This window comes from Rana temporaria, chromosome 2, assembly GCF_905171775.1.
Source record: "Rana temporaria chromosome 2, aRanTem1.1, whole genome shotgun sequence".
NCBI classification, from domain to species: Eukaryota; Metazoa; Chordata; class Amphibia; order Anura; family Ranidae; genus Rana; species Rana temporaria.
This window is the reverse complement of record NC_053490.1, coordinates 99,000,339-99,028,318: the sequence shown is the minus strand read 5'-3', so window position 1 is coordinate 99,028,318 and position 27,980 is coordinate 99,000,339. Positions and strand designations below refer to the sequence as shown.

Here is a 27,980-nt window from a genome sequence, read left to right as displayed (position 1 = left end):
TCGTGACTGCGACATTATGGCGGACACATCTGACAATTTTGACACATTTTTGGGATCATTGTCATTTTTTTGACAGCAAACAGTGCTATAAAAATGCACTGATTACTGTGAAAATGACAATTGCGGTTTAGGAGTTAACCACTAGGGGGCACTGTAGGGGTTAAGTGTGACCTCATATGTGTTTCTAACTGTAGGGGGGCGGGGCTGGATGTGTGACGTCATTGATCGTCTTTCCCTATATCAGGGAACAGACGATCAATGACACTGCCACAATGAAGAACGGGGAAGGTGTGTTTACACACACCTCTCCCCGTTCTTCAGCTCCGGCTCGCAACCTGGTCCTAAACTCCGTGACCGCGCCCACGGGACCCGATTGCCGCCGGTGTCCTGCGGGCGCGGTCACGGAGCTTAGGACAGCTCGCGACTCCACGGCTGGGCTTAAAGAGACACTTACAGGTACGTGATTGTGCCATTCTGCCGACGTATATCGGCGTGAAGGAGTACTTAAGTGGTTAAAAGCACAGAAGAAACAGTTCAGGTTGACCTAGTTGCCTTGGCTTTATTTTAAAACCATGGGCCCAAACACGTATTCCTGACTAGGCTAAACATTTCCTACTTATAACCGATAGTCATATGAGAACATAATGGCCCCATGCTCCCCCCACACCAAAACTACCTCCGTGATGCTGATCCCCCCCCCTCCCCATCCCTCCTTGCCTTCACACCTCATCCTTCCACCCCAGCTCTTCCCCACTCTTTCTCCGCAGGTCACATCAACCCTTGGACCTCTAAAGCTAGAAGCGAACAGCCTTGTCTCTTGCCATTTTAGAACATCACTAATGGTCACCCATCCATCCCTTATTCCAGCCCAAATACCCTTTATTTAGACCATGACTTTTGTTTCTGTTTGCTAATGCCTGTTTTCATATGTCATGGATATCGTTTCAATTCATCAAATTACTGTAATAACTTAAAGAAAGAGAAATTTAAAAAAATAAAAAATAAAGCTTTTTGAAGGGAATTTTTTTTGCTGTTTGTATTTCAGTTGCAAAGATTAACTTTCTGTCATGAAGATTGTTGTGCTTTTACCATGAATTTCATGTGATACTCATTTTTTCATTTTAGGGAATTGGATCCACCTCCAAACCCCCCTTATTTCCCCTCCTATGTCATAAAAGCCACGTTGGATTATATCAGCAGTTGCCATAACAGCAAGCTGAAAAGTCTTGTGGCAATTCTCTCAAAGACTCCGGTAAGCTCCAGATATAAACATGAATTTACAGATTTGGAATCGTTTTATTAATCCTTGTATGCATGTTATGCTTTGAGGGGAATTTTGTCATGATCAAAACAAATCTACAGACCTCTGAGATTGGGCTCTCTTTCAAGATGTGTTTCTCATATGCCACATACTAGTTTCGGGACAATAAAGTTAAATCACTGGGTGGAATTGGTATACATCATAATAGGGCCAGGGTTTGGGTATTTCCATCTGAACTGAACTACAATGGTGTTTTTCTTAATGGCAAAGTTTCTTTAAACTCACTTCTTTGTCATAGTTTTTTCTTGTGTTATTTTGAAGGGCAGTTTACTAGATTACATTTTTTTTTTAGCACTGCATGCATATAATAGACTCTGTCCTGCATCTCAGATTTCCCCTTCTGAACCTTGTCATGTTTACTGTGACTGGCCAGGAAGAAGAAGCTTTCTGACTTTGGTGGCTTTTTTTTTTTTTAAGTGTATTTTGTGCGTGTACTCGAGAGAGGAGCCGGACTGCAGGAGTTGGGAGTAGGCAGGCCTCCCCCAGAGGCAAACTGCCACCTTTCTCCATGCCCCGGGTGGCAATGGCGGGTGTGTGAGGGGGTCCTCCCACATAGCCCGCCCTACCTGCTCCGCTTTGAAGCCCAACGGGGCAGAGGGACTCCCTATAAGGGAGTGAGAGGATCTAGCCCGCTCAACCACCCCCGTTAGTCCTTCGCCTCTCTTTTTAGAGACCGTGTGGTCAAAGTGCGTGCATGTTAACCCAATTTCGAGTGCGTGTGTAAGTGTGGTGTTTTTTTGTGGGAGGGGGGTGGGCATACTAAGCACAGGCTTACCTCGCATAGCACACCCACCGGGAGCCGGGCTGAGACCACCAAACTCAATTCACATGTAGCCGAGACCGGGATCCGAACCCCTAGCTGCAGAGGTGAATGGCTTGTCAGCGCAGTGCCTATCGCGTTGACTATCGCAGCTCCTTGACTTTGGTGGCTTTTAACTGTGGGTTTGGGGCATTGGTCCTTCAGGTGGCTCCTGGGCCTCAAGCCATCCTCAGTCCTCCTGGTGAGGTCTGTGTTGTGTGTTTTTATTTAATGGGTTGCCTACCCCTCAGCTGGACTGCTTTTGGATGTCCTGATGTCCTGTAACCCTTAAAGTAGTTGCAAACCCCATTCATGAAATTTGAATTAAACACATAGATAAGTAAATACTACACATATCTCGTCAAAGCTCTTAGCTTAGAGGTAGATAGGCAGAGAGCTTATCTGTTCAGAGTACAGCTCTGCATGTTCCTTCGTTCCTTTGCACATGTGGAGGTGGGTGTGCCCCTTTCCTCCTATCAGCTCTCACACTGTGTAAGTGCATCCTCCCCACTCACCCTTATGTACTGCTGAAAGATGAAGAAAGATTTTTAACACGATCTGCACTTTCCAAAGGGTTTAGAAAAGATGAAGACAGCAGATATACAAGTAAAACGTATGTAGGGAGATTTGTTTCATCTCTGTGTATCATCTGAGGCTTTTCACTTCACTGGGTATATATGAGGGTAGACTGTAGAATAACACAGTTATAGCTGAAATTGTTTCCCTCCATGGACTTCAAGAAAGTTCTTAACTTTTCTGAAATGTTACACCTAATGGTTATTTCAGGCATTCCACCTAACCCCGTGGCTGCTTTGTTTTTCTATATTATCAGAATATATCCCCAGCTGTTAATAGACAAAGCTTAGCACCATGGGTATGGCTTTTTGTCAGGCTGGGGGGAGAAATGTGAGGTTAGAAATGGTCTTGATAGGACTGCAGTCTTTTTTTTTATATGCAGCCTCTAAGTGCCTATTTTTTTCTTTGTATGCTTTTACAGGATTCCTTTCAAAAGATTTTGTTGTCTATATGCAAGCAAGCCGCAGAGAGCAGCAATGTCTACAAGAAACACCAGATCCTTACCATTTATCATCTGTTTGTTAACCTTCTTCTGGCAGAAATTAAGGATGGCTTGGGTGGAGCTTGGGCATTTGTCCTCAGAGATGTCATTTTCACCTTGATACACCATATCAACTGCAGGTCTGTATGTGATCTGTGCAACACCGAAGTAAAATATTTTTTGCGGGAAAAAACCCCATATCCGTTGGACAAATTTAGTTTTTTTGTGAATTTAATTCTGTTTACTGAATATTGTATTTACATCAATTCAAATCACTATGTTCATAGTGTGAATGTGCATTCATCCTGTGTTAAAGGGATGATCTACAATAAACCTAAATGTATTCTTTTTATATTGCATATGAAATAGTTCAAAAGAAATGTGAACTTTATAGTGAATGAGTATTAAAGAAGAAGTATGACCAAAGCTATTTTGGCTCTACTTCTCCTTAAAAACCTGCTGTTGGCTGAAATCACTCAGCCGGTCCAGGCTATGAAAGGATCCCGACTTTATAGTTGGCATATAGATGCCTGGACCGGCAGCTGGCGTAGCCTCTCAGAGAGCCACTGAGAGGTTGAGTCAGCTGCTCCATGCACAGCCAGGCGCTCCAGTTAGCACTCTGCAGACTGAATACAGGGAACTGAGCAATCGAACAGTTGCAGCTGGTATCGGTGCTGCAGCCATGTAGGTCAGTATGATTGTTTATTTTTTTTTTGTATTCCCAAACTTCACTTTAAAAACACTGTTCACATACAAGAAAAGTCCACTGTTTGTAGCACCGCAAAGCCTTCTTAAATGAAAAGGTTGGTTGTGCATCGGCATGGCTGCATGTCTGTCATTTCTGGACAATGTGTGCAGCCATGCCGATGCACACCCAATTGGTCAGATGCATATCCCCAGCTGCTGGTGTATTGCAAATATATATATTTTAAAGCTATTTATTCAAAACGGCATACAGCTGTTTCAGGCTTTTTGGAACCCAACAAGACCATATTCATATCCAAGTTATGTAAGAAGGGACTAAAGCAATGAAAGGTCTAAGCTGTGCATACTGAAGGAACTAAAGCAATGACCGTGTAATCGGTGCATACTGCAGTAAAGCCATCTTAAAACTCATGATGGCCAGTTAGGCTAAAACAGCTGTATGCAGTTTGGAATTTATGGTTCTGTAATATTAGGCTGTATTTGCACTATACACCAACGGTTCTGGATTTGCATCTGGCCACCTGTATGGTTATACTGTTCTTGTTTGGTCCCAAATCCTACACTGTGGAAGGCCTGCTTTGCCTTAGGTTGACAACACTAACATATTGCACTGTATCTATGGAGGTGTCGCATTGTCTACCTAGAGCAGAAACTGTATTAGGACTACTTCATAGAAACAGCTTAATCGTTTGCCAAAAATGATCTATAAATCATAAAAGTGATACATCACCTTATTTTCCACATATCAGTTCTCATCTGCTTCTTATAATTTGTGAAGTGTATTAATCTGTAACTTATTGACTGAATTAAACAATATTTGTTGTAAACAAATTCATTGCATACAACATGGAATCTCTTCATCCGCTTGCCATTTAAGTATAATGTGTCTAGCTACAAATATGAAGGCTGCCATCACTGTTTTTGGAGATGTACGAATGTAAATGGTAACCTATTAGGCTCATTAATATATAAATGACTTCCCTAAAAACTGTGATGTCTTCCAGATCCACTGGTCCCAGGGATGATGTATCAGCTCGCAGTTTCATGCTTTGTCTTGATCTTTTGCATCGAGTTTGCCAGGCAGCCATCACCAACTGCAAGGATGCCCTAGATTGCCACCTCCACGTCATTGTGAGCAGTCTCATCCCTTTGGCAAACAGCTGTGCCAAAATACAAGAGCAGGTAAATGATTGACAATAACTTGGAGGTACAAATACATTGAATATTAACATAAATGTATGCATTTAGTTTAAAACCCTAGTTGAGCCCTCCTGTATTTATTACTTTAATGCAGGCAAGCTGCACTTTTTAGATTTTGTTTTCTTTTTAGTTGACTAGTGCTGCAGCAAGGGTTAAATTATAGCCTGGTTGCTTTACAGTATACAACACTGGGGGATCACTTGGGCTTTTAACCACTTGACCACCGCCCCATGTCAAAAAGACGTCCTGTTTTTAAAGTTGAATATCTCGATAACGGCAGCAGCTGCTGCCACAACCGAGATATTCATCTTTTCAGGGGGCGGTGGTGTACACGATAATGGCGGTCTCCGCGGCAGATTCGCCGCAAGATCGCCGTTATCGGTGGCGGGAGAGGGGCCCCCCCTCCCGCCGCTCTCCCGCGCCCTCCGCCGCATACCGGAGCCGTCGGTAGCGGCGGAGGGGATCGGATGTGTCCGGCAGCTGAGCGGGGACGGGACTGAAGGAGAAATCTCCTTCACCCGTCCTCATAGCTCTGCTGGGCGGAAGTGACGTCAAAACGTCAGTCCCGCCCAGCCTCTTAAAGAAACATTTTTTTTTTTGTCATTTGAAAAAATCACATTTTTTTTTTTTTTTTTTTTTGCATTTAAGTCTAAATATGAGATCTGAGGTCTTTTTGACCCCAGATCTCATATTTAAGAGGACCTGTCATGCTTTTTTCTATTACAAGGGATGTTTACATTCCTTGTAATGGGAATAAAAGTGATACATTTTTTTTTTTTTATTTCAGTGTAAAAAACTATAAAAATAAATAAGAAAACAAAAAAAAAATTTTTTAAAGCGCCCCATCCCGACGAGCTCGCGCGCAGAAGCAAACGCATACGCGAGTAGTGCCCGCATATGAAAACGGTATTCAAACCACACAAGTGAGGTATCGCCGCGATCGTTGGAGTGAGAGCAATAATTCTAGCCCTAGACCTACTCTGCAACTCAAAAAATGCAACCTGTAGAATTTTTTAAACGTGGCCTATCGAGATTTTTAAGAGTAAAAGTTTGACGCCATGCCACGAGCGGGCGCAATTTTTAAGCGTGACATGTTGGGTATCATTTTACTCGGCGTAACATTATCTTTCACAATATATAAAAAAAATGGGCAAAATGTATTGTTGTCTTATTTTTTAATTCAAAAAAGTGATTTTTATCCAAAAAAACTGCGCTTGTAAGACCGCTGCGCAAATACGGTGTGACAAAAAGTATTGCAATGACTGCCATTTTATTCCCTAGGATGTCTGCTAAAAAAAAATATATAATGTTTGGGGGTTCTGATTAATTTTCTAGCAAAAAAATTGTGATTTTCACATGAAGGAGAGAAGTGCCAGAATAGGCCTGGTGGTCAAGTGGTTAAACACTATATATATATATATATATATATATATATATATATATATATATATATATATAAATGCCGAGTTTTTCAGCTGAAAATGCCCCCCTCAGGTTATTCTTGAGTCACCTTTTTATGCCTAATCTCCCGAACTTTGGGGACCCAGTACCTTGGCACACATATAGCCCCACTCTTCCTCTACAAGTGTGCAAAGTTTGCTGTCTGGAGGACCTGTGGCTGGGGAGCACCGATTTTTTAAATCCGGGCTCCCCTTTCATAGACTCCCATGTTAAACGTAAGTCTAGTCATGGGCACATTGAGGCATGGGCACAGTGAAGCATGCACATAGACACAGTGAGGCAAAGTGAGGCATGCAGGTGGGACACCCTAGGCTTATACTCGAGTCAATACGTTTTCCCAGTTTTTTGTGGTAAAATTAGATGCCTCGGCTTATATTTGGGTCGGGTTATACTCGAGTATATACGGTACCTTTGTGATATGTCAATGCTGAAGCATGGTAACATTTTTAATTTATCTTACAGGTTTGCGATTTGCTAACTTTTTTGGTAATTGAAAGCCAAAATAATGAAAACCTCTACCACACTATTAAACTCCTGGACCCCTTTCCTGATCACCCTTTATTTAAGGACCTGCGTCAGGCCCACCAAAAGATCAAGTACAGCCAAGGACCGTTCTCACTTCTGCAGGTATTATCTCCCTGTTGTACAGTGATTATGAAAACATGTAGTAAAGAACAAGTATAAGTCTTGTATTCATTTGATTGTGAAATCAACCACCTGATTTGTTGCTAAATGCCCCAATGCGTTTTTTCCTTCTATACACTATTTAAAAAGTTTTACCTTTTGGCTTTTTCTGTATTTTAGAGTCGGCTTGAGTAACGCTTAACTTTGTTTTTGTTCTCTTGAGGAAATAAACCATTTTCTCTCTGTGAGTTTATGTGAATCACTCCCTTTGACCCGACTGGAAGGAATGAATGATTTAAGGAAACAACTGGAACAGCACAAAGATGAAATAAAAGGCCTTGTCTATGATTTCCAAGGTACAGTGTCCGCTTTACGTGTTTGCTCTCTCCTCACAAACCCAAACATTTGATCTTATTAATTCCTCAGGCATTATTTTTAATTACTAAGTACATGTGTTGCGAATTTTAAATGATCATATACCGTATTTATCGCGGTATAACGCGCTCCCGCGTATACCTCGCAAACCTAAAGTGGCCCCCCTAACCTGTGGAAAAAAAGTTTTTTTTGTTTTTTTTGTACTTACAGTTTTTGTGTCTTGCGCGGCGGCCTCGTCGGGTCCGGCGTCCGTCTTCGGCGGGTCGGGTGTCCTCTTCGGCGGGTCCGGCGTCCTCGCGTCCTCCCCGCTTGTTTCACGCGCCGAGTTTGAATACTGCGCCGACATATACCGAGCGCAGTACACTCGGGTATCTTCGGGCAGGCTCGGCAACTGTCGCGCTGACGTCCTGTACGCTCAGGACTTCAGTGCGAGAGGCGCCGAGACTGCCCGAAGATACCCGAGTGTACTGCGCTCGGTATATGCCGGCGCAGTATTCAAACTCGTGGCGGGAAAGCGGGTATCGGCGTATATCGCGCACCCACGATTTTTCCCTGATTTTCAGGGCAAAATAGTGTGCGGTATACGCCGATAAATACGGTAGTTTTTTTATTTAGAAGATTAGAGACCTTTTATAAGCAATATACATTTTCCCTATGGTCTTCTTATTCTGCCCGTATGATAATGTTGTTTTTTTCTATTTAATAAAAGCATTTACATATTGATCCTATATAGCGCATGCTTTCTTTTTGCCTCCATATTTTTATATCCTGCTTTATACCATACCTCACTGCCCTAAATGTGTTAAGATTTGAACGATTTCATTCAGAGGAATCATGCATTGAAAAGCATGAAATTGAACAGGTGTGAAAGCACCCTAAAACCTAGTATACACGGGCCAAATGTTGGGCAGCCCGTGTGTCTGCCGATCAGCATTCCGATCTGCGATCTGAGCCAGTGGCTGAGAGTGCTGATCAGGGTGTTCTGACTGGGGTCGTCCCCCTGTTGGCACACAATAGCTCAGTGGGGGAGATTGCTGTACTAACATCACATAGTTCAGCGGCTCCTCTTGAGCTTCCCAGTTTTTTTCATTCAGTCTGCTGGGTTAAAAAAAAAAAATGTTATAGCTAGATTCAGTAAGAGTTAGGTCAGCGTATCAGTAGATACGCCGACCCAACTCGGAATCTGCGCCGACCTAAGTTTAAGTGTATTCTCAAACAGAGATACACTTAAACCTATCTAAGATACGACGACTTGCACCGTCCTATCTTAGGGTGCAATATTTAGGCTGGCCGCTAGGTGGCGCTTCCATTGCGGTCGGCGTAGAATATGTAAATCACTAGATACGCCTATTCACGAACGTACGCCTGGCCGACGCAGTACAGATACGCCGTTTACATAACGCATTATCAGGCCTAAAGATATTCCATCAAATAGTTGGAATAGTAATGTTAAAGTATGGCCGCCGTTCCCACTTCGAAATTCGAAAATTTTACGTCGTTTGCGTAAGTCATCCGTGAATAGGGTTTTACGTCCACGTCGAAACCAATAGGCCCGTGAGGCGTACGTTGCCGCAATGCACACTGGGATATGTAGTGTAAACACGATACGCTACGCCGCCGCAAAGTTAGGACATCCTACCCGAATCTAGCTATTAGTGTGTACCAAGCTTAAGCTTGATATCTCATTCTGCTGTTGGGGACACCTCTCCAGTGACCAACACAAGTATACAATTTTACCTAACCTAATGGCCATTTCTTCTTTGCTGGCTGGCAAGGGATTGGCATCCCCATGGATCAGCCAGTGAGGGAACAATGTCTTAGTAGAAGGTACGTGGACTCTGCTGGAGATTGGTTGCCGTTGATGGAATCACTAATGTACCCTAAAACTGCAGATGATGTATTGTGTACATATTCCACTTATATATTACATATTCATTACTTCTGTTACACAGGAAATCCTCAGGACAGTGTCATTGCAAAGCTGGTTCTTAGTCTTTTACAGCTATCAAAGAATGCCGTGCACCTGGACAATGGGAAAGATGTTTTGGGTAAGTGGCTTGTAATAATATCTACGGAAATTTTATTTTTGTACTTTTTTTTATTTTTATTTAAAAATATATTGTATTACAGTAGGGCTCATTAAAATTCTATTACACATCATGACACGATGAAACAATTTCCTATTGCATGTTTTAATTTACAGAAGCTGCAGGTAGCTGCCTAGGGGAGTTGGGACCTGTTGACTTTTGCACCATAGCCCTGCAGCCCCAGAAAGAGCTGCTTTATGGCAGAACTGTTGATGTGTTTGAAGACAAAGAGCTGCAGTGTGTGCTTGTCATCCTGAAATTGATAAACAACGCCCTGACAGATCACTGGTGCGTAGCTTTTTCTCCGTTGCTGTTTGTTTTTTATATGCTGTGTCAGAAGTATTCTCTGAGCTGAGATTCCTACCAAGAGCCCCGTCTGCTTTGAAGTCTTATAGAAGGGAAATGGGGAAAATAAACCGATTTTGTCTCACTCACATGTCTGAAAATATCATGTAGATCTCTCCTTCTCTAACTCAGTTATATTGTGTGATTATTTTGGGTGATAAATTTCTAGCAGGTATAAAGTGCTGGAAATTATGGAGGTTACCTGCACTTTCCTGCATCCTGTAGTTATTGTCCTGTGAGGCAGCCCATCATAGTAGTATTCCATTAGGAATATAAAGGGTCTGGAGGTAGCAGATCAGCTCTAACACTAGCTACAAGTGTTGGAGATTTGATAGTTCACAGCAGCCCAGCATTTGGGTATAGATAGGGTAACAAAAGTATTGGTCTCTCTTATAGGTATGCTGGCATCTGTGGCAGATTTTGGTTTCGGGTACAATAAAGAGACTTGTGCAGGGTATGGGTTTCTGGAATTTTTTGTAACCTCTATGCCAGGGTTTCGTGTTGGAAATTGGATTTCTGGAGACCATCAGTTCCTCAATGTTCCAGAAAATCTCTATGGATAGTATTCACTAACCTGTAAAATTAAAGCCACATGCTATAAACCATAAAACACAACAATTGATTGGGCTGAGTTTTCTTACTTTTACCTATTGCTGTATCCTGGCCTAGGGCAGCACTTTGCAGGGGGGCAGCACGGAAAGAGTCCCCGCCGGCTTGCGCTACACAGTTAGGGCTGACTTGGGCTGAGAGGCAAATTAGTCTAGTGCCCCCATAAAGCGGCTGCATTGCTTCCGATATGCGGGAAGCCGGCAGTCACCAACTGTTGGGGGAGCGGGCGCTGCGTCTTATTTTGACTGTCCTATAATCCTGGACAACAAACCATGCTCACTGTGCTATATGTTTTCTACTGCACCATTGGCATGGTTATATTTTAGTCCTCTCCAAAAAATTATCATAAATTTGTGCTCAAAATAGAACTATACGCAACACTTATTTTATTTTTTTCATTTTGAATAGAGTAAGGGAGGTTTATAGCCCTTGTCAGTTTGTTTTTTAACATCCCTTTTCCATTGCAGAGATTTCCCTTCACTTCCTGCCCCTTTAGCCAGACAGGAAGTTAGAGGAAATCTATGCAAATTAGGGGAATCCATTGCCTCAGGATCTCAGAACTAGAGTCCCCACTCGAAATTTTCAGGGCGGGTCTTAAACAGAATGGGGTGTGGCCTTGACTGGAAGGGGTGGTTATATTTAAATTGGGGGCGGTGCACAAGTTTAGTCAGGCATAAGGCAGCACAAATCCTACTGCTTTTACCCCTAATGTTCTTGTCCTAATAATGAGCGTCTTTTGCTGTGATCGACAATGCAGTGGGCCAGTAGTAAATGGTGTGATTAGATGAAGACATTTTTTAACATTTATGTGCTGTGAAAAAGTCCTTGGAGTAAACAACAGAGATTTTTAAAAATGCAACTGTGGTATCTAGACATTGTGCTCTTTACCATTTATCATGCAGGGAAGGAAGATCATAATCATGATAATAAAATGCCTTAAAAAGATTGTAAACATATACCTTGTAAAACAATCTATTCAGTTTAAAATAGAAATGAAAGGCAAAACATTTGTGTATAGATATAAAAAAACATTATAAATACACCCCCCCCCCCCCTTTTTGAGTGCTCACATATCCGCTGTCAGGGCCGGCCTTTGGGGTGTGCGAGCTGTGCGGCCGCACAGGGCGCCATGGTCAACAGGGGTGCCGTGCGGCCATCCAGAGACGCACTAGGGGGGAGGGGCGAGCCACCCCCGGGTACCACACACTGGGGGGGTATCAGACCGGTACCCCCCTCCGCGATTGTATTACACCCGCGGTGTGGACACGGGCTGCCTGTCTGTGCAATCCCGGATGTCACACAGGCATAGCCGAGTGAAGCCGCCTCCCCCTCCTCTCTGTTTATGTGTAAACAGGGGGAGGGGACCTCCTGTGCATGTGCCGCCGCGCTGATCTGAGGTACTGAAGGGGGGCTGCACTGGACGGGGGAGCTGCACTGAACGAGGGGGGCTACAATGAAGGGGGGGCTGCACTGAATGGGGGGGGCTACACTGAATGGGGGGGGCGGCGACACTGAACGGGGGGTCTGCACTGAACGGGGGGGTTTTCAACTGAAGGGGTGGATGCACTGAAGGGGGATCTGTGTAACATGCAGGGGGTCCAGTGATGCCGGGTGCTGTGTAATGTAAAGGGGTCCAGTGGTGCCGGGTGCTGTGTAATGTAAAGGGGTCCAGAGGCGCAGGGTGCTGTGTAATGTAAAGGGGTCCAGAGGCGCAGAGTGCTGTGTAATGTAAAGGGGTGCAGGGTGCTGTGTAATGTAAAGGGGTCCAGAGATGCAGGGTGCTGTGTAATGTAAAGTTAAATTAAAACAAATTATTTGTTACAAATATTTTCTTCCTCTTTTGTGTATGCTTAGGTGACCAGGGGGCGAGGGGTGAAGATGGGGGCGCCACAGGATTAGCTCGCACAGGGCGCCTGAATACCTAAGGCCGGCCCTGCCCGCTGTTCTTTCTGTTTATAGTTGCATAAAAACTTGGAGAGGAGAGGCAACAGTACACTAAGCTCCCAGTGAATGACTGTGCAAAGGGGGTGTGTCAGGGCAAGTCTGATCATTGGAGGAGAGCAGAGTTCCCAGCAATAGAAATACATTGTTTTCCCTTTTTTACAAGTGGTCACATGTCCTATGTTACTGCACAAGAGCTGGGAGGAGAAACAGCAGCACACAAGCTTTGCCAGTAAATGGCTGTGCAAGGGGGTCATGTCAGGACAAGTCTGATCATTGGAGAGCAGGCTGAGTTCCCAGCTTAGCTAGACAACTGACCACTGTGTGGTCTCCTGCTTAGTGTGGTCAGTTTTTAATAAGAAAGCAGAGGGGCTGAGAGGAACACAAGGGATTTTACACAAACAAATCAATACAAAGAAAACAGGATGCTTTTTCCATGAAAATAAATGGTACAAGCAGGCACATATTAGGAATATGAAATGTTGGGTTTACATATTCTGTAAGTGTTTTGTTTTTCTCTTTTAGCATCCATGTGCGATCAGCAGCTGCTACATGTTTAAAAAATATCCTGGCCACAAAAACTGGCGCTCAATTTTGGGAAATGTACAAAGAGAGTGGCGACCTTATGATGGTTTATCTGCAACCATTTCGCTCCCCAAAGAAAAAGGTAAAATTGTGTGTGTGGTAATATAAAATTGGACACTATTGTATTGTGATTTATTTTACAAGAGCCCTAGCCATAAAACTTTTCCAGCCCAAAATTTGCATAAATGAGCTGAATAAACCCTTTGAAAGCTACTAGATTACACTTTGTGCATCTCCTAGCTATCGGGAGTGGGTGGGTGTCACTTACAGATTCGGTCCCCATTAAAAATTGAAAACCAAGTAGAGTGGTTCCTGATGATGTGATTGCCATGTCAGCTATGATATGTATATATATTGACCAACACAGGCAGATGCTGCTAAATTTGGCTTAGGCGTCTAAGTTTTTTATTTTATTTTTACAGGTAGAAAATGTTTCATAAGTGTACAACATGAACAATGCAGTTTGTAATGTCCTAAGGCCGCGTACACACCATCGGTCCAAACCAATGAAAACGGACCGAAGTTCAGTTTCATTGGTCCAAACCGACCGGGTGTACGGCCCATCGGTCTTTTGTCCTTCGGACAAAAATTAGAGAACTTGCTTTAAAATCGAACCGATGGACTGCTGACCGATAGGTTCAAACCGATGGTTAGTACACAAAAGCATCGGTTCAAAACCCGCGCATGCTCAGAATCAAGTCGATGCATGCTTGGAAGCATTGAAATTCGTTTTTTTTTCAGCACGTCGTGTGTTTTACGTCACCGCGTTCTGACCCAATCGGTTTTTGGAACGATGGTGTGTACGCACATCAGACCATCAGTCTGCTTCAGCGGTGAACCGATGAAAACGGTCCGTCAGACCATTCTCATCGGATGGATCGACCGTGTGTACGCGGCCTAAGAGTAATGTAACAGGGGGGGCCGTGTACAGTCCACTATAGGCAAAGCACAGAAGCTTTAGTAGAGAAATGGCATGAAAACAGCAAAATTAGTTGTCTGGTGGACCTGTCCCAGGGTATGCAGATTGTGGGTTAGAGTTTATGCGTTGCTCCGCAACCTCTTTGATACCAACTTAAAGAGGGACCCTTTTGAGGCCCTTTTATGGAAACCGATCACGGAGCTTCTCCGCCCTGAACGCCAGTTGGCGGCGCATGTTTTTACTGCAACTAAATTGATCATTGCAAGGGCCTGGAAGACCCCAGCTTCGAAGCAGTTAAAAACTGCATTAATGATATTATGGTTAATGAGAAACTTACTGCTGTGTTAGCAGATACCCACGATAAATTTCTCCGGGTATGGCAACCCTGGGTGGCTTACAACCACCCTTCACGATTTGACCCAGCACTACTTTCTCTTTGATGAGTCTCTGTTCCCATCGCCCCGTGGACCCCCTTCCTTCTTTCTTTCTTCTATCTTCTTTTATTCTTTTCTACTTTCTTCTTGCTGTTCTTTCCTATTTCTATTCCTCTTTCTCTTCATTGCTACTTGTTCATGTTACTTTTCTAGCTGGCTTTCTTTCTTTTCATCCTCCCTTTCTTTGTTCTTTGTGGCTTGGTCCTGTTGGCCTTGGACACAGGATGCATTATTCAATTTACAATTTGGAATACTGATATCCTCTGCTATGTGCCTGCTTGAATTTTTATTTTTATTTTTATTTATTTTTGTTATTTCATTTTTTTTGTGTAAGGTTGTGTATCGTATAACAACTGTGCTTTTAAGTTCTACATTTACCCCGGTGTGTTAACCGGTATGTTACCTAAGCCAGCATTAGGTCAATCTAGCAGGCCACTTGAGTTGAGGACATTCTATTGCCGGCCTTCTGGATTCGCTTTCGGATCCCTAGGAGCTGGACTGATCTCAGGTCTACGGACTATCTTTTCTGATATATGATAAGCTTATGGTGTGTCCTCCACTGCTTTTTTCTTTTGTATTCTTTTTTTGTTTGTTGATGTGTTTTTTCAATAAAACTCTTTGTACAAGAAAAAAGCAAAATTAGTATACATGTCGGCACTGTCAAATTGAGCCAGGTGCAGTCAAGGTAGCATTTGACAGTAGTAGTATATGAGAGATTGCCCTGCAAGGAAAGCATAGGGCTCAACATAGGGGCTGCTATACTCGTGTTCATTGTGGCATAATAATATGATGGGAAGAAAAGAAAAATAAATAGGAGGAGAGTTAGGAGGAAAAGAAAGACAAGAACCCCAAGAATCAATCCATGCGTGTGGACCAAATGTTTTAAAATGTTTTAGGGCTATTTCTACTTATGTGCAAGGTCCACTTATCTTGTAGACCCCACCCAACAAGTAAAAAAAAAAGGATTAAAAAAATAAATGTAATAAATACAGGGTTCTTTGAAAGCTGTGGATCCCATTTCATGTGGGAAAATACCCATGTACAGTGCTGAATGACTTCTCACAAGGCCTAGGATACTCTGCACTCCCAGCATTCTGAAAGAAGGGTCAGTGAGGTCATCCTTGCCTACGTGAAGCCGTCAGTTTCTTTACGGTGCTTTCTTACATTGACAGGGGGAGGGGAGGGTTCTATAAAATAAGCCATCCTTGCAAAAACCCTTTTGCAAAGTTGAACATAAAACTCACCTAATAAGTTGTTAGTTTAACCAGTTCTCACTCCCCAGCTGGCAGTGCCAGGACCCAGGAAAGCAGTCCCTATACCTGGAGGAATTCCAGGACCTGTGTTACAGGTTTGGGCACTGGATGTGGATCTCCGGGCCTCCATGTTAGTCAACAAACTAGACAGGTTTGTATCCAGCTGCATTAATTCGCAGGTAAAAGCAATGGATGCTCTGATGGCTCAGTTTAGTCATTACACCTTGATGAAAGACAATCCTGGTGGTCCTCATTGCTCCGTATATGCCAAGGCGGATATGCCAACTTGATAAGACATCTGTCAGACTCCCTGTGAGCTCCACTAGACGATCTAGAGCTGCTGTCCCAGAGGCCTATTTGCTATCCTGCTTTAACAGTGTGGCTGTCGATGCCTGGGTTCTAAGTGACCAGGCACCATGGAATCAGTGATTACTTCAGTAACTTAAAACTAGGAGTCTATTTCCTGCAAGGTCTCTCATCAGACCCAACAGACTTACTTAAAGTGGCTTTAAACATTTCATATGAAAAATGAACAAAGCCTAGCCTCATATAAAGTCTACTTGCGTCAATCAATAGTACATAGTGTGGATCCTGGTTTCTCTCTTGTTCCTCTGCATGAGTCGCTTCTGGCAGTTTTCTCCACTAGGGAATCCATGCACACAGGAGGTGATTGTCCGCCTCAGATGTACATATTCCCAAGTGAGGCTGTGTGGTGTGACCATTGCCTCCGCTCAGTGTAAGTCTTGGAGCCTTCACCTCCAGGAACTTTTCCATGGGACAAATTTTCTCTCTTTTGCCGCTGGGTACAAGCCGCTGCCTGGCTCACAGTAATGTCAGTGGTCAGATTTCTGCCCTTTCTGTTTCAGTTTCAGAGACCGTCTGTGCAGGGGATGTCCCATGTGGCTCCCCCTTCCACTCTGCAGTGCCTCCGTTGGATCTGAATCTGATTCTTTCTCTACTTCATAAACCAACATTTGAACCCATTAATGACATTTGTTTCTCTGCTTTCATCCACAAGGTGGGTACCCTTGTACCCATCACCTCTGCCTGGCAAGTGTCTGAGCTGGCAGCCTTGTCTTGCATAGGTATCGGATGGTGTTCAGACACAGGACTTCCCTCTAGAGTTCTCCCAAACTTAGCCTGAAAGCAGAAGATAAGACTTTTCAGGAGCCCAAGCATAGTAGCTTATACTAGTCCACTAAACTAAGATTCTTGGCTCCTAAAATAATTCTAGAGTGCAGTTCCTTTTTCCCCCTTTATAAAACCAATAAAGAATCTACATAGTAACTATATTTTGTATAAGGCAAGCCCATACATTGCTCTTTTTTTCATTCAACCAGTGGCTTCAACGGAAAACAAAAGATCCAATTCTCCAGATGCACACACAAGGTGGATGGGGGGAACCCTTCCTGCTGTGGTATTGAATTCTGACAACAGGAAGCCTTGCTGCCTGCTTTCAGAATACAATGATCAGTGTTGCTGGCTATAGTCAGTGGCACTGTATGTTTGGGAAAAATCTTATTGTTGTTACTGGTTTTGTTGCATGCTGTGTTCATTTTTTTTTTTTTTTAAGTTCCTGGATGTGGAGAATACCCATATTGGAGACACTGCGATGGATGCATTGGATGACCAGAGTTTATGGATCCCACAAAATGTCAGCCACGAAGACTGGATAAAGAACTTAACTTGTACCTTGTTGGAGTCTGGGGGAGTTAGAAGTGAAGTCCTTTTGTTACTGAAACCAATGTGTGAGGTGAGTTTCTGAGCAATGGAATTGAAAACTGCAGCAGAAAGTATTTAACCACTTAACGCCTGCTGCACGCCTATTTACGTCCACAGAATGGCACGTACAGGCAGATGGGCGTATATATACGCCCTTGCCTTCTAGCGGGTGGGGGGTCCGATCGGGACCCCCACCCCCGGGGTCGTCCTCGCGCAGCGATCCAGGACGACGGCGCGGCTTTTCGTTTATAGCCGCTCCGTCGCGATCGCTCCCCGGAGCTGAAGAACGGGGAGAGCCGTATGTAAATACGGCTTCCCCGTGCTTCACTGTGGCGGCTGCATCGATTGAGTGATCCCTTTTATAGGGAGACTCGATCGATGACATCAGTCCTACAGCCACACACCCCTACAGTTGTAAACACACACTAGGTGAACCCTAACTCCTACAGCGCCCCCTGTGGTTAACTCCCAAACTGCAACTGTCATTTTCACAATAAAGAATGCAATTTAAATGCATTTTTTGCTGTGAAAATGACAATGGTCCCAAAAATGTGTCAAAATTGTCCGAAGTGTCCGCCATAATGTCGCAGTCACGAAAAAAATCGCTGATCGCCGCCAATAGTAGTAAAAAAAAAAAAAAAAATGCAATAAAACTATCCCCTATTTTGTAAACGCTATAAATTTTGCGCAAACCAATCGATAAACACTTATTGCAATTTTTTTTACCAAAAATAGGTAGAACAATACGTATCTGCCTAAACTGAGGGGAAAAAAAATTATATATGTTTTTGGGGGATATTTATTATAGCAAAATTGTCGCTCTATTTTTGTTTATAGTGCAAAAAATAAAAACCGCAGAGGTGATCAAATACCACCAAAAGAAAGCTCTATTTGTGGGAAAAAAAGGACGCCAATTTTGTTTGGGAGCCACGTCGCGCGACCGCGCAATTGTCTGTTAAAGCAACGCAGTGCCGAATCGCAAAACCTGGCCTGGGCATTTAGCTGCCTAAAGGTCCGGGGGTTAAGTGGTTAAGGGCAGGCAAGCAAACCAATAAAAAGATCCTAAAGTTAGTTTGCTGTTTTTCTGAGTTTGCATATAGAGGTCTTATTTCTTTTAAATTAGTGGATTGGCTGGGGCATTTCTTTTATACTTTTATAAAAAATATTGTATAGAAAATTAAGACTTTGTCCTGACAAACTAGCTATAATTGATTTTGCGCTGGCTCAACAACTCCTCGTGTCAGATGCCATATTTTCCATCTTTCTCTTTAAAGTGGAAGTTCACCCTAATACTAAAATCCTTAAATCTACTGACACCCACAATCTAAGACTAACCTATCTAGCCCTGTAAAGATAAATCAATATACAGCAAAACCTTGGTTTGCGAGCATAATTCGTTCCAGAAACGTGCTTGTAATCCAAAGCACTTGTTTATAAAAGCATTTTTTTACATTATATAAAAGAGAAGAGAGGCACCTTTTAAGTGTAGCAATAAGTTGCTAAATGTTGTACCTTCATTAAATGTAACCATTATGCTACACTTAGAGGCTCCTCTCTTCTTTTTCATACTCGTTTGTGACATGATACTACTCTTATATCAAGACATTGCTTGTCAAGGTAAATTTTATTAAAACATTTTGCTTGTCTTGCAAAACGCTCTCAAACTAAGTTACTCTCAAACCAAGGTTTTACTGTACATACTTTTTCTGAAGCCTCTCCGGTCTCCAGCAGTTTGGCCGCGCTGTACATCATTTTAGGCTTTCACACTAAGATTGCAGGGAAGCTGTTTTTCAGGCGCTTTGCAGGCACTATTTTTAGCCCAAACGCGCCTGAAAAATGCCCCAGTGTGAAAGGGGTCTGAGGCTCTGTTCACACCTAGGCGTATATACGCCTGAAGCGCGACGCCGCAGCAGCCCCTAATACGCTGGAGGGATGATTTTACATTGCCCTCTATGGAGATGGTTCACATCTCCACGCCGAAACGCCGCACGCCTGAAGCGCAAAACAAGTCCCGGACCCCTTTTTTCAGGCGGCTTCGGCGTTCAGCATAGGAGATGTGGACCTGGGGTAAGGATGCATTCACAATCGCGGCGTTTTGTCGCCGCAAATCACGGTACAAAACGCCGCAATTTGTCGCCGCAATTCGCGGGACAAAACGCAACGATTAGGTACGCCAAGGTGTGAATGCAGCCTAATAGACCGGTGACACCCAAAAGCAATTATCTGTTTTTCTTTCTTTCTCTTCCTGTAAACTACTTTATACTCGCACCCTTTCTCTTCTGTCTGTCTGTCTTAGTTGGATCTAAAGGTAAAACAGCCATTCCCTCTCTTTTCTTATAATACTTCTAAAAAGTTGAAATGTCCTGTTTATATATGTTTGGGGGTTTAACTAAAGCTGGTAATACAATGTTGGTCATTTTTTGTTCAGCCAGAAGGCTGAACAAAAAATCAAATCAAACCGGTTCTTCCTTCCACACAAACACGGTGAGTAAGGAATCCCTCCCAGAATATTGTATTCTGACAGCTGCACAGTAATCAGCAACTGTAGCCACTGATCAAGGAAAATGTTCCAACAAGTCTCTGAGCGGAGACTGACACAGACTGAGAAAATTTCGGCCAGTCCATGCTGATTTGGCCAAATTTCTATCAGTGTATGGCCAGCTTTAGAGTTGAAGAACATCTGTTATAGCGGATTACAAGGAGTCCATTGTGTAACAGTACTCCCAAGAAACAGTAATGACCATGTACAAAAATGTAATACATATAGACTAAAATACAAAAAAAACTTTATTTGGAATTTCCATTTTGCTGTTAATGGTGTTTTCAAGTGTTTCAGGCTTGTTTCTAATATGTAGCCTTTCTGTGTTTACAGGTGAAATCAGACTTTTGTCAGGCTGTGTTGCCGTATTTTATACATAATATTCTGCTGCAAGATTCCGGAAATCTATGGAGAAAGCTTCTCTCCAAGTACATCCAGGGATTTTTCACCTCTTGCTGTCGTTCTGCACCAGCTTCTAGCAGATCAGCTACTCCAGCAAGTTCAGACTCGGGTAATGCCTTGTAGAAGGAAGTGAAACTTCTTACAAATGAAACAATGTATAAAGAAGATCTTTTGTCTCCATAGCACGTGTAATGTTCCCAAGCTGTATATCTTCAAAACCAAAAGACCAAGTTTCTAAGCCACATTTAATTCATTAAAATAATAAGAAATACATCTTTAGGTGCACCTATTGCCAACCCTGGTTCCTCCTACAGTCCAAGATTTACTGGTAACTTGAAGTGATTGTAAATGCTATTTTTTATATATATATATATATATATATATATATATATATATATATATATATATATATAATAACAGGTTTATATTTACCTGCTTTGTGCAATGATATTGCACAGAGCAGCCATGATCCTCCTCCTCTCATGTCCCCCATTTGCACTTCTGGCCCCTCCCCTTCTAGTTAGTGTGCCATTGTAGGAAGCCACATCCTCTTTTGGCACACTTGCAAGCTCGATCCAGAGTCACGCTGCATGTGTCTAGAGACCCCTGTTCCCTTATCTCCGGCGCTAAATGACAGCAGTGGGAGCACGGGAAGAGAGAGAGACAGACACTCTGCTGCTCTCTGGCACAGCACTGGATAGGGATCAGGCTCAAGTAAGTATTTAGGGGTGACTGGTGGGAGAAAGCAAAATATGAAAGTTTTTTACCTGAATGCAGGCCATACATTATTGAGGGGGGGGACTTTAGCCTTTACAGCCACTTTAACTGGCTTATTCCAAAACCAATTTGTGTGGATCCGGGGATATATTGGCTTTTGTATGCACCTGGGATAGAGACCAATGTGAATGCTAACCTTTTTTCTGTACCTTAAAGCCATGGAATTTGCTAATTGTGCATACAATCATCAATTAAAGCAAACAAATTATATATTTACTTTTTATTAGTGCTGTCAAGCGATTAAAATTTCTAATCGCGATTAATCGCATTAATGTCATAGTTAACTCACGATTAATCGCGCGATTAAGGAGGTTCACCCTTTAAAACATTTTTTTTTTGTTTTCTTATTTTTTTTATTTTTTTTTATAATATTAAGTTGTGTTTTTTTTTTTTTTACATTTTGATCACTTTTATTGCTGTCACAAGGAATGTAAATATCCCTTGTGACAGTAATAGGTGGTGACAGGTACTCTTTATGGAGGGATCGGGGTCTAAAAGACCTCCGAGCCCTCCTTTGCACTTCAAAGTATTCAGATTGCCGAAAACGGCGATTCTGAATACTGTGTACTTTTTTAAATTTGGCGCCATTGGCAGCCGAGAAACCCGGAAGTGACGTCATGACGCCGCTTCCGTGGTTTTAATGCGGAGACTGAATCAAAGCCGTTTACGGCTTAGTGTCAGTCTCTGCCTGGACACAGAAGGCGCCGGATGGAGGATCGGGTCTCCCGGTGGGACGGGAGGCCCGGTCAGAGCGGCGAAAGGCGGCGGGAGGGCGGGGATGTCCCCTCCCGCTCCTCCGGCATAACAACCGAGCGGCTTTTATCATCCCGGTATAACCCCCGAACGCCGCCTCGTTAATCGCGCGATAAAAAAATTGACGGCGTTAACATGTGTTTGTGTTAACGCCGTTAATAACGCGTTTAACTGACAGCACTACTTTTTATGTATGTTAGGAAACCACAGTTTCTGTGCCAGAATATCAGTAGTAGAGTGTTGTATCAAATAATGTAGCAGATTTGAGTTTAAGTTATACACTTTATTGGCTAGCTTGCTATTGGTGAAATTGTTAGATTCCTTCGTCCAGGCTTCATAAAGTTGTATAACTAGGGAAGGGTTAAAAACCCCTATTAGGTTATTGTTTGCTATCTGTGTCCAGCTGGGCAAAGTTTCACTTTACTTTCCTGTCTTGGAGATCCCAGAGGAAGTTTCCCCAAAGCGAGGTCAGTTCTTACCTAAAGCTAACCATACTCGGATTGAAATTGAGTCGCTTTAGCAGGGACCTACCAAATTTCACTCCATGTATGGAAAGGCTGGTTATATAGAAGTTGAGCTATCGATCAACTTCTGTACAACCAGCCTGTTGGATCTTGCCAGTTCGATCGGGGAAGTCTGTCAGAATACAAAGGCTCAGGATTTCCCCATGCATTTCGAGTGTGTGGGGCAATCGAGTCATCTATTACATCTAAGACAGTTGTCACAAGAACACGTGTTCTTATTGAAAGATTTTTCCCTCACCTCTTGCACCTTTGATAACTCTAAAATTAAGGAGTTCCACTTACGTTCTGCTTTGGTGACAATAGTAACCAGGACTATTAGAGGGAGTAAATTTCCCCAGCTGGTACACAGACTGAAATAAAAAGGGTCCAACTAGTTCCTAACTATACTAAAGGTAAAAGTTTTACATTTGCATTAATGCTGTTTGAAATGGGGCTGGTTTGCCTATTTGACAACTTTCTAATGACTAAGAGTCAACATAATCCTAGCGCAACGCCTATGTATACTACATGTCATTCAAGAAAATGTTGCATCTTTTTGAAATCGAATTACACTGAAATGGATTATGCAACCATTTAAAGTTTAATTTCAATGAGAAATCAAAGTTCCTAATTGAAAATCTAGGCCCAGATTCACAGAGTGTGGGCGCACATTACGCCGCCGTAGAGTAACCACTGTACGCTACGCCAACGCAGCGCAGAGAGGCAAGCATGGAAATCGGCAAGCCAGTGCGTACGCCGGCGTGGTGGAAGTGGACGTGACCCATGCAAATGAGGCGTGACCCCATGCAAATGATGGGCCGAGCGCCAGACAGATACGTATCACGAACTGCGCATGCGCCGTGACATGGACGCATCCCCCTGCGCCTGCTCACAACCACGTCGGAACAACTGCCTAAACTACGCCGGATCACTGCGTACGGCGTGAATGTAACCTACGCCCAGCCAGACAGACGTCCAATGTAAAGTACGCCGGCTTGTGTTCCCTGGTGCAGACCTTTGCATGTCTGCTGCTGGGTTGCACCTCCTTTATGGGGAATAACTTTACGCCGGACGTATAACTTGCGCGCACCTCACGTAGCCTACGTACGTTCGAGAATCGACGTATTTCCCTCATTTTCATGTTTGAATGGCTAATCAATGGGAGCGGCACCATGCACCCAGCCTAAATGTGCGCCCACCCTACGCCGGCGTAAGCAAGCTACGTCGGCGGGGTGTAGCCTGGTTTTAGGCGCATCTTGGTTTGTGGGTCTGGCGCACAGATACGACGGCGCACATTTGCACTTACGTCGGCGTAACTTGTTATACGTCGGCGTAAGTGCTTTGTGAATCTGGGCCCTAGTCTAATTTGACCAAATGAATGGTAAATTTGATTTATTCATTCATTTATTATTACATGGTATGGGTAGTATAAGAGATTTCTGTTAATATGTCACAGCTGATTGGGGCCATACCAGTTCATTTCCAGCACTTTTTGTATAAACTTTAAATAGTGAAATAAAAATATGTATTTCTACTGATTTGGCAATATTTCGGGCATGAGTTCCCAGCTGCAAAATCTTCTGTAGTTATAGAAATTAGTAACACAGAAAAAATATTGCGCATACCCAAATAACAAAAATAAATGCACCAGCTGCGTCTCAAAGATGTCATACAACATCAAACAAACATGGAAGAAAAAAGGAGTCGCGCTACAAAAAAATGTGGAAGGACACCAATAGGTGTCAATTGGATCAGTAAAAATTAATCAGTGAAATTGATTTGATAACATAAAATGATCATAACAATATCAATACAACATGATTGACCATAGTGCAGTAAAGAGAAATGAGGGAAAAAAAACGGAGCCAAAAGGCTTGAACACAGTCCCAAAGTGTAGTGATAAAAACAGCAGTAGATCCCAAGGTGCCAAATACATCCGCGACGTAGTGATCAGTACAGACAGGAGACCTCCATAGAAATAGTTTTACTGTTCATGGATTCACTTTTTTTCCCATTGTGGTGAATACTGCAAGAGCGTGGAGAAATTCTACTGTCACAGAAAAAAATGAAGCTTCATGATGATACTGGGCCTTACTTTTATGGAATTCCAGGCACAACCTAACCTTAAAAATACTTTTGCTCTTTGATATTTAAAGGGCATCTCGACTTTTATGAAAAAAAAAATTGGCAAATATAAAAAATGTAAAATATATATACAATTTCTACACAATCCATAATTGTATGTCATTTATTTAATTTATTGTTGTTAAAAACTACCTTTCATTAAGCTATGATGAACATATGGCATTGATCAGGTTTCAACTGATAGAGCCTATTTGTCCTCTAAGAAGTTCTGAGCTTTAACACTGCATGCAATGTACTTTGCTTGTTCCTGAAATTAAACTATTTTAATTACATCTCCATGCACTGATTGGGATGCACCCAATACAAGGAGAAACATTTCTGCCTTTATTGGTTTGTACTAGGATGTACATTGTGTACTGTAGCCTAGTTGTGGTGGGCGGGGACTGAGTTCACTTTTGTTGTAAAAAGATGAAATTGCTTAATTGGGTTGAATAATGTTATTGCTCCAATTTCAGAAAAACAAAACAAAAAAACTACCTTTCATTTTCAGACTGCAGCCACTGTAATTTTCCATAAATCCAATGCAATATGGCAACCTTGAGGTATTCGAAACATCATTAGTGTACAGAACACTCCCAGAGATTTTATTTCTAGTTTGTGTGAAGGACTCTGCACCAAGATATAGGTTCTAGGCATCCTCTACGAAAAAAAATGCAATTTTTTGGCGGGATAATCTCTAAAGGCTAATCAATTCTAAAGACACTGGAGCTTTTCTCATCATAACACTGACATTACATCAGCTGTTTGTAATGATTAGTCCCTTCCATTCAGAATTGGTCTAAGAAAAGTAGCTATTTATTTACAGCAGAAACAGGCCTTTATAACAATGTTTGTGGAAATCTTGGCAACATACATTAATCACTCAGAGGGTATTGTTTTTGTTTGCAAGAAAAGTGGAGTTACTCTTAAAAGGGGTTGTAAAGGTACAGTTTTTTCCCCTAAATAGCTTCCTTTACCTTAGTGCAGTCCTCCTTCACTTACCTCATCCTTCCATTTTGCTTTTAAATGTCCTTATTTCTTCTGAGAAATCCTCACTTTCTGTTCTTCTGTCTGTAACTACACACAGTAATGCAAGGCTTTCTCCCTGGTGTGGAGTGTCGTGCTCGCCCCCCTCCCTTGGACTACAGGAGAGTCAGGACGCCCACTAACACACAGCTCCTTTCTCTATCTGCAACGTAGAGAGCGTGCTGACTCTCCTGTAGTCCAAGGGAGTAGGCGAGCACGACACTCCACACCAGGGAGAAAGCATCGCATTACTGTGTGGAGTTACAGACAGAAGAACAGGAAGTGAGGATTTCTCAGAAGAAATAAGGACATTTAAATGCAAAATCGAAGGATGAGGTAAGTGAAGGAGGACTGCACTAAGGTAAAGGAAGCTATTTAGGGAATTTTTTTTTTACCTTTACATCCCCTTTAAGTATACATTTATGCCCCATGTACACCGATGCTGCTAAACAGCTTTCAGACTTTCAGAGGCAGTTGGACACTTTTTTCAACTGCCCCTGAACTCATTCATTGGTATCTTATGTGACACATGTTAGTTTACTGTAGTTATTAGGCAGTTGCGTTTTATTGGCCTTTTTTTAGGGCAAAAAAATGTGTTTAGACGCCAAAGTTTTCAACGTTTCAGGCGGTAAACGCGGCTAAACGTGGTAACCCGCGTTTAGCAGTGTTTCATTTATAGGCTTTTTTCGTTTTTGGCCATTTAAAAAAATAAACGCTTCTAAATGCGTAAAATGGCCGTTTTAAACATTGGTTACTAGCTGTCAAGTTAAATCGTTCAGGAGAAGTTGTAAAAATGTCCCGTGTACATAAAGCCTTAACCAGTTGCCGACCGCCTCATGTAGATTTACGTTGGCAGAATGGCACGGGCAGGCAAAGCAACGTGTATATATAGGTTGCTTTGAACCTGCCCCCTAGCGTGCCTACCGTGGTCTCCGTGCCCGCGGGACCCGATGTCCGCCATTGTCCCGCGATCTGGTCGCAGAACTGTGGGATGTCTTTGCAAACAAGACATCTCCCTATTCTGCCTAGTGACACAGCACTGATCGTCTGCTCCCTCATCAGGAGCAACAATCAGTGACCTGTCGCAGTAAGCCACGCCCCCTAACACTTAATCACTCCGTAGGACACACTTAACCCTTTCAGCGCCCCCTACTGATTAACCCCTTCTCTGCCAGTCAAATTGAAACAGTAATCGGTGCATTTTTATAGCACTGATCGCTGTATAAATGTGAATGATCACAAAATAGCGTCAAAAGTGTGCAATGTGTCAGCCATAATGTCTCAGTCACGATAAAAATCGCAGATCCCCGCCATTACAAGTAAAAAAAAATATATAATAAAATTGCCATAAACTACCCCTATTTTGCACAAACCAATCAATATGCGCTTACTGCGATTTTTTTTGTTTACCACAAATATGTAGAGGAATTCATATCAGCCTAAATTGAGAAAAAATGTTGCTTTTTTTATTTTTTTTATTTGTATATTTATTATAGCAAAAAGTAAAATATTTTCAAAATTGTCGCTCTATTTTAGTTTAATAGCGCAAAAAATAAAAACCGCAAAGGTGATCACATACCACCAAAAGAAAGCTCTACTTTGTGGGGGGGGGAAAAAAGGATGTAAATTTTGTTTGGGAGTCACTTCGCACGACCGCACAATTGTCAGTTAAGGCAACGCAGTGCCAAATCGCAAAAAGTGGCCCGGTCATTTGGCAGCCGAATGGTCGGGGGCTGAAGTGGTTAATAAACATTTTAATAATAAATGCCATGTGACCGCAACAGCTCCGATCAGCTCTCTTCCTGCATGGGCAAAGCAAAGGAACATCCTGCAAAAATTCCTGATATTCATGTCGCTGCCTGCCTCTTAATTAGTAAGGCCAGAAACGCACGTTCAGTTTTTTTTTCATTCAACCCAGCAGGCTGAACGAAAAAAAACCGGAGAGGTCGCTAGACTAACTAAGTGGGAGCGTTGATCAGATGCTGGTTTGCAAGCATTACCCTTTGACAAAAGCCGCTCCCTAGACCAGCTTCTGTTGGCTTGATTGCTGTACACATGGTCCAGATGTCGGCTGGTTCCTGCTAAACAGTCCAATATTCAGACCGTATGTACTCAGCTTAAGTAAGGTGTGGAAATTGCATGACCGCGATGTAGGGGAGCTTAAAAAAAGTGCAATATTTTTATAATGAGACCTACAGATTGTTGTTTAAAGTGGTTGTAAACCCACTTTTTTCACTTTTACCTACAGGTAAGCCTATAATAAGGCTTACCTGTAGGTATAAAGAATATCTCCTAAACCTGTACGGTTTAGGAGATATTCCCCTCACAATGCGCCGCTGATTGCAGCGGCGCATGTGCAGGGGGGATCCACGGCGAAAGGACCGGCAGCCGCCGGACCTTGCCGAATTTAAATCTCCCG

At 42.8% G+C, this 27,980-nt stretch overlaps 1 protein-coding gene and 1 non-coding gene across 3 annotated transcripts in view; both read left to right on the top strand.

The window, feature by feature from the left end:
* The window catches only part of ATM (ATM serine/threonine kinase), a 213,738-nt gene that overhangs the window by 95,714 nt on the left and 90,044 nt on the right, over window positions 1-27,980 (top strand). For both annotated transcript variants that reach the window (XM_040340578.1, XM_040340577.1), the window contains exons 28-37: window positions 1,126-1,252; window positions 3,118-3,317; window positions 4,887-5,064; window positions 7,006-7,170; window positions 7,391-7,523; window positions 9,495-9,590; window positions 9,746-9,917; window positions 13,050-13,191; window positions 17,289-17,468; window positions 20,310-20,487. In XM_040340578.1, coding sequence (XP_040196512.1) covers window positions 1,126-1,252; window positions 3,118-3,317; window positions 4,887-5,064; window positions 7,006-7,170; window positions 7,391-7,523; window positions 9,495-9,590; window positions 9,746-9,917; window positions 13,050-13,191; window positions 17,289-17,468; window positions 20,310-20,487 — 1,571 coding nt within the window. The remainder of the gene's footprint in view (window positions 1-1,125; window positions 1,253-3,117; window positions 3,318-4,886; window positions 5,065-7,005; window positions 7,171-7,390; window positions 7,524-9,494; window positions 9,591-9,745; window positions 9,918-13,049; window positions 13,192-17,288; window positions 17,469-20,309; window positions 20,488-27,980) is intronic.
* On the top strand, window positions 24,699-24,772 carry LOC120929769. The gene has a single exon (XR_005747470.1). It is a non-coding gene; the product is annotated as a small nucleolar RNA SNORD61 (small nucleolar RNA).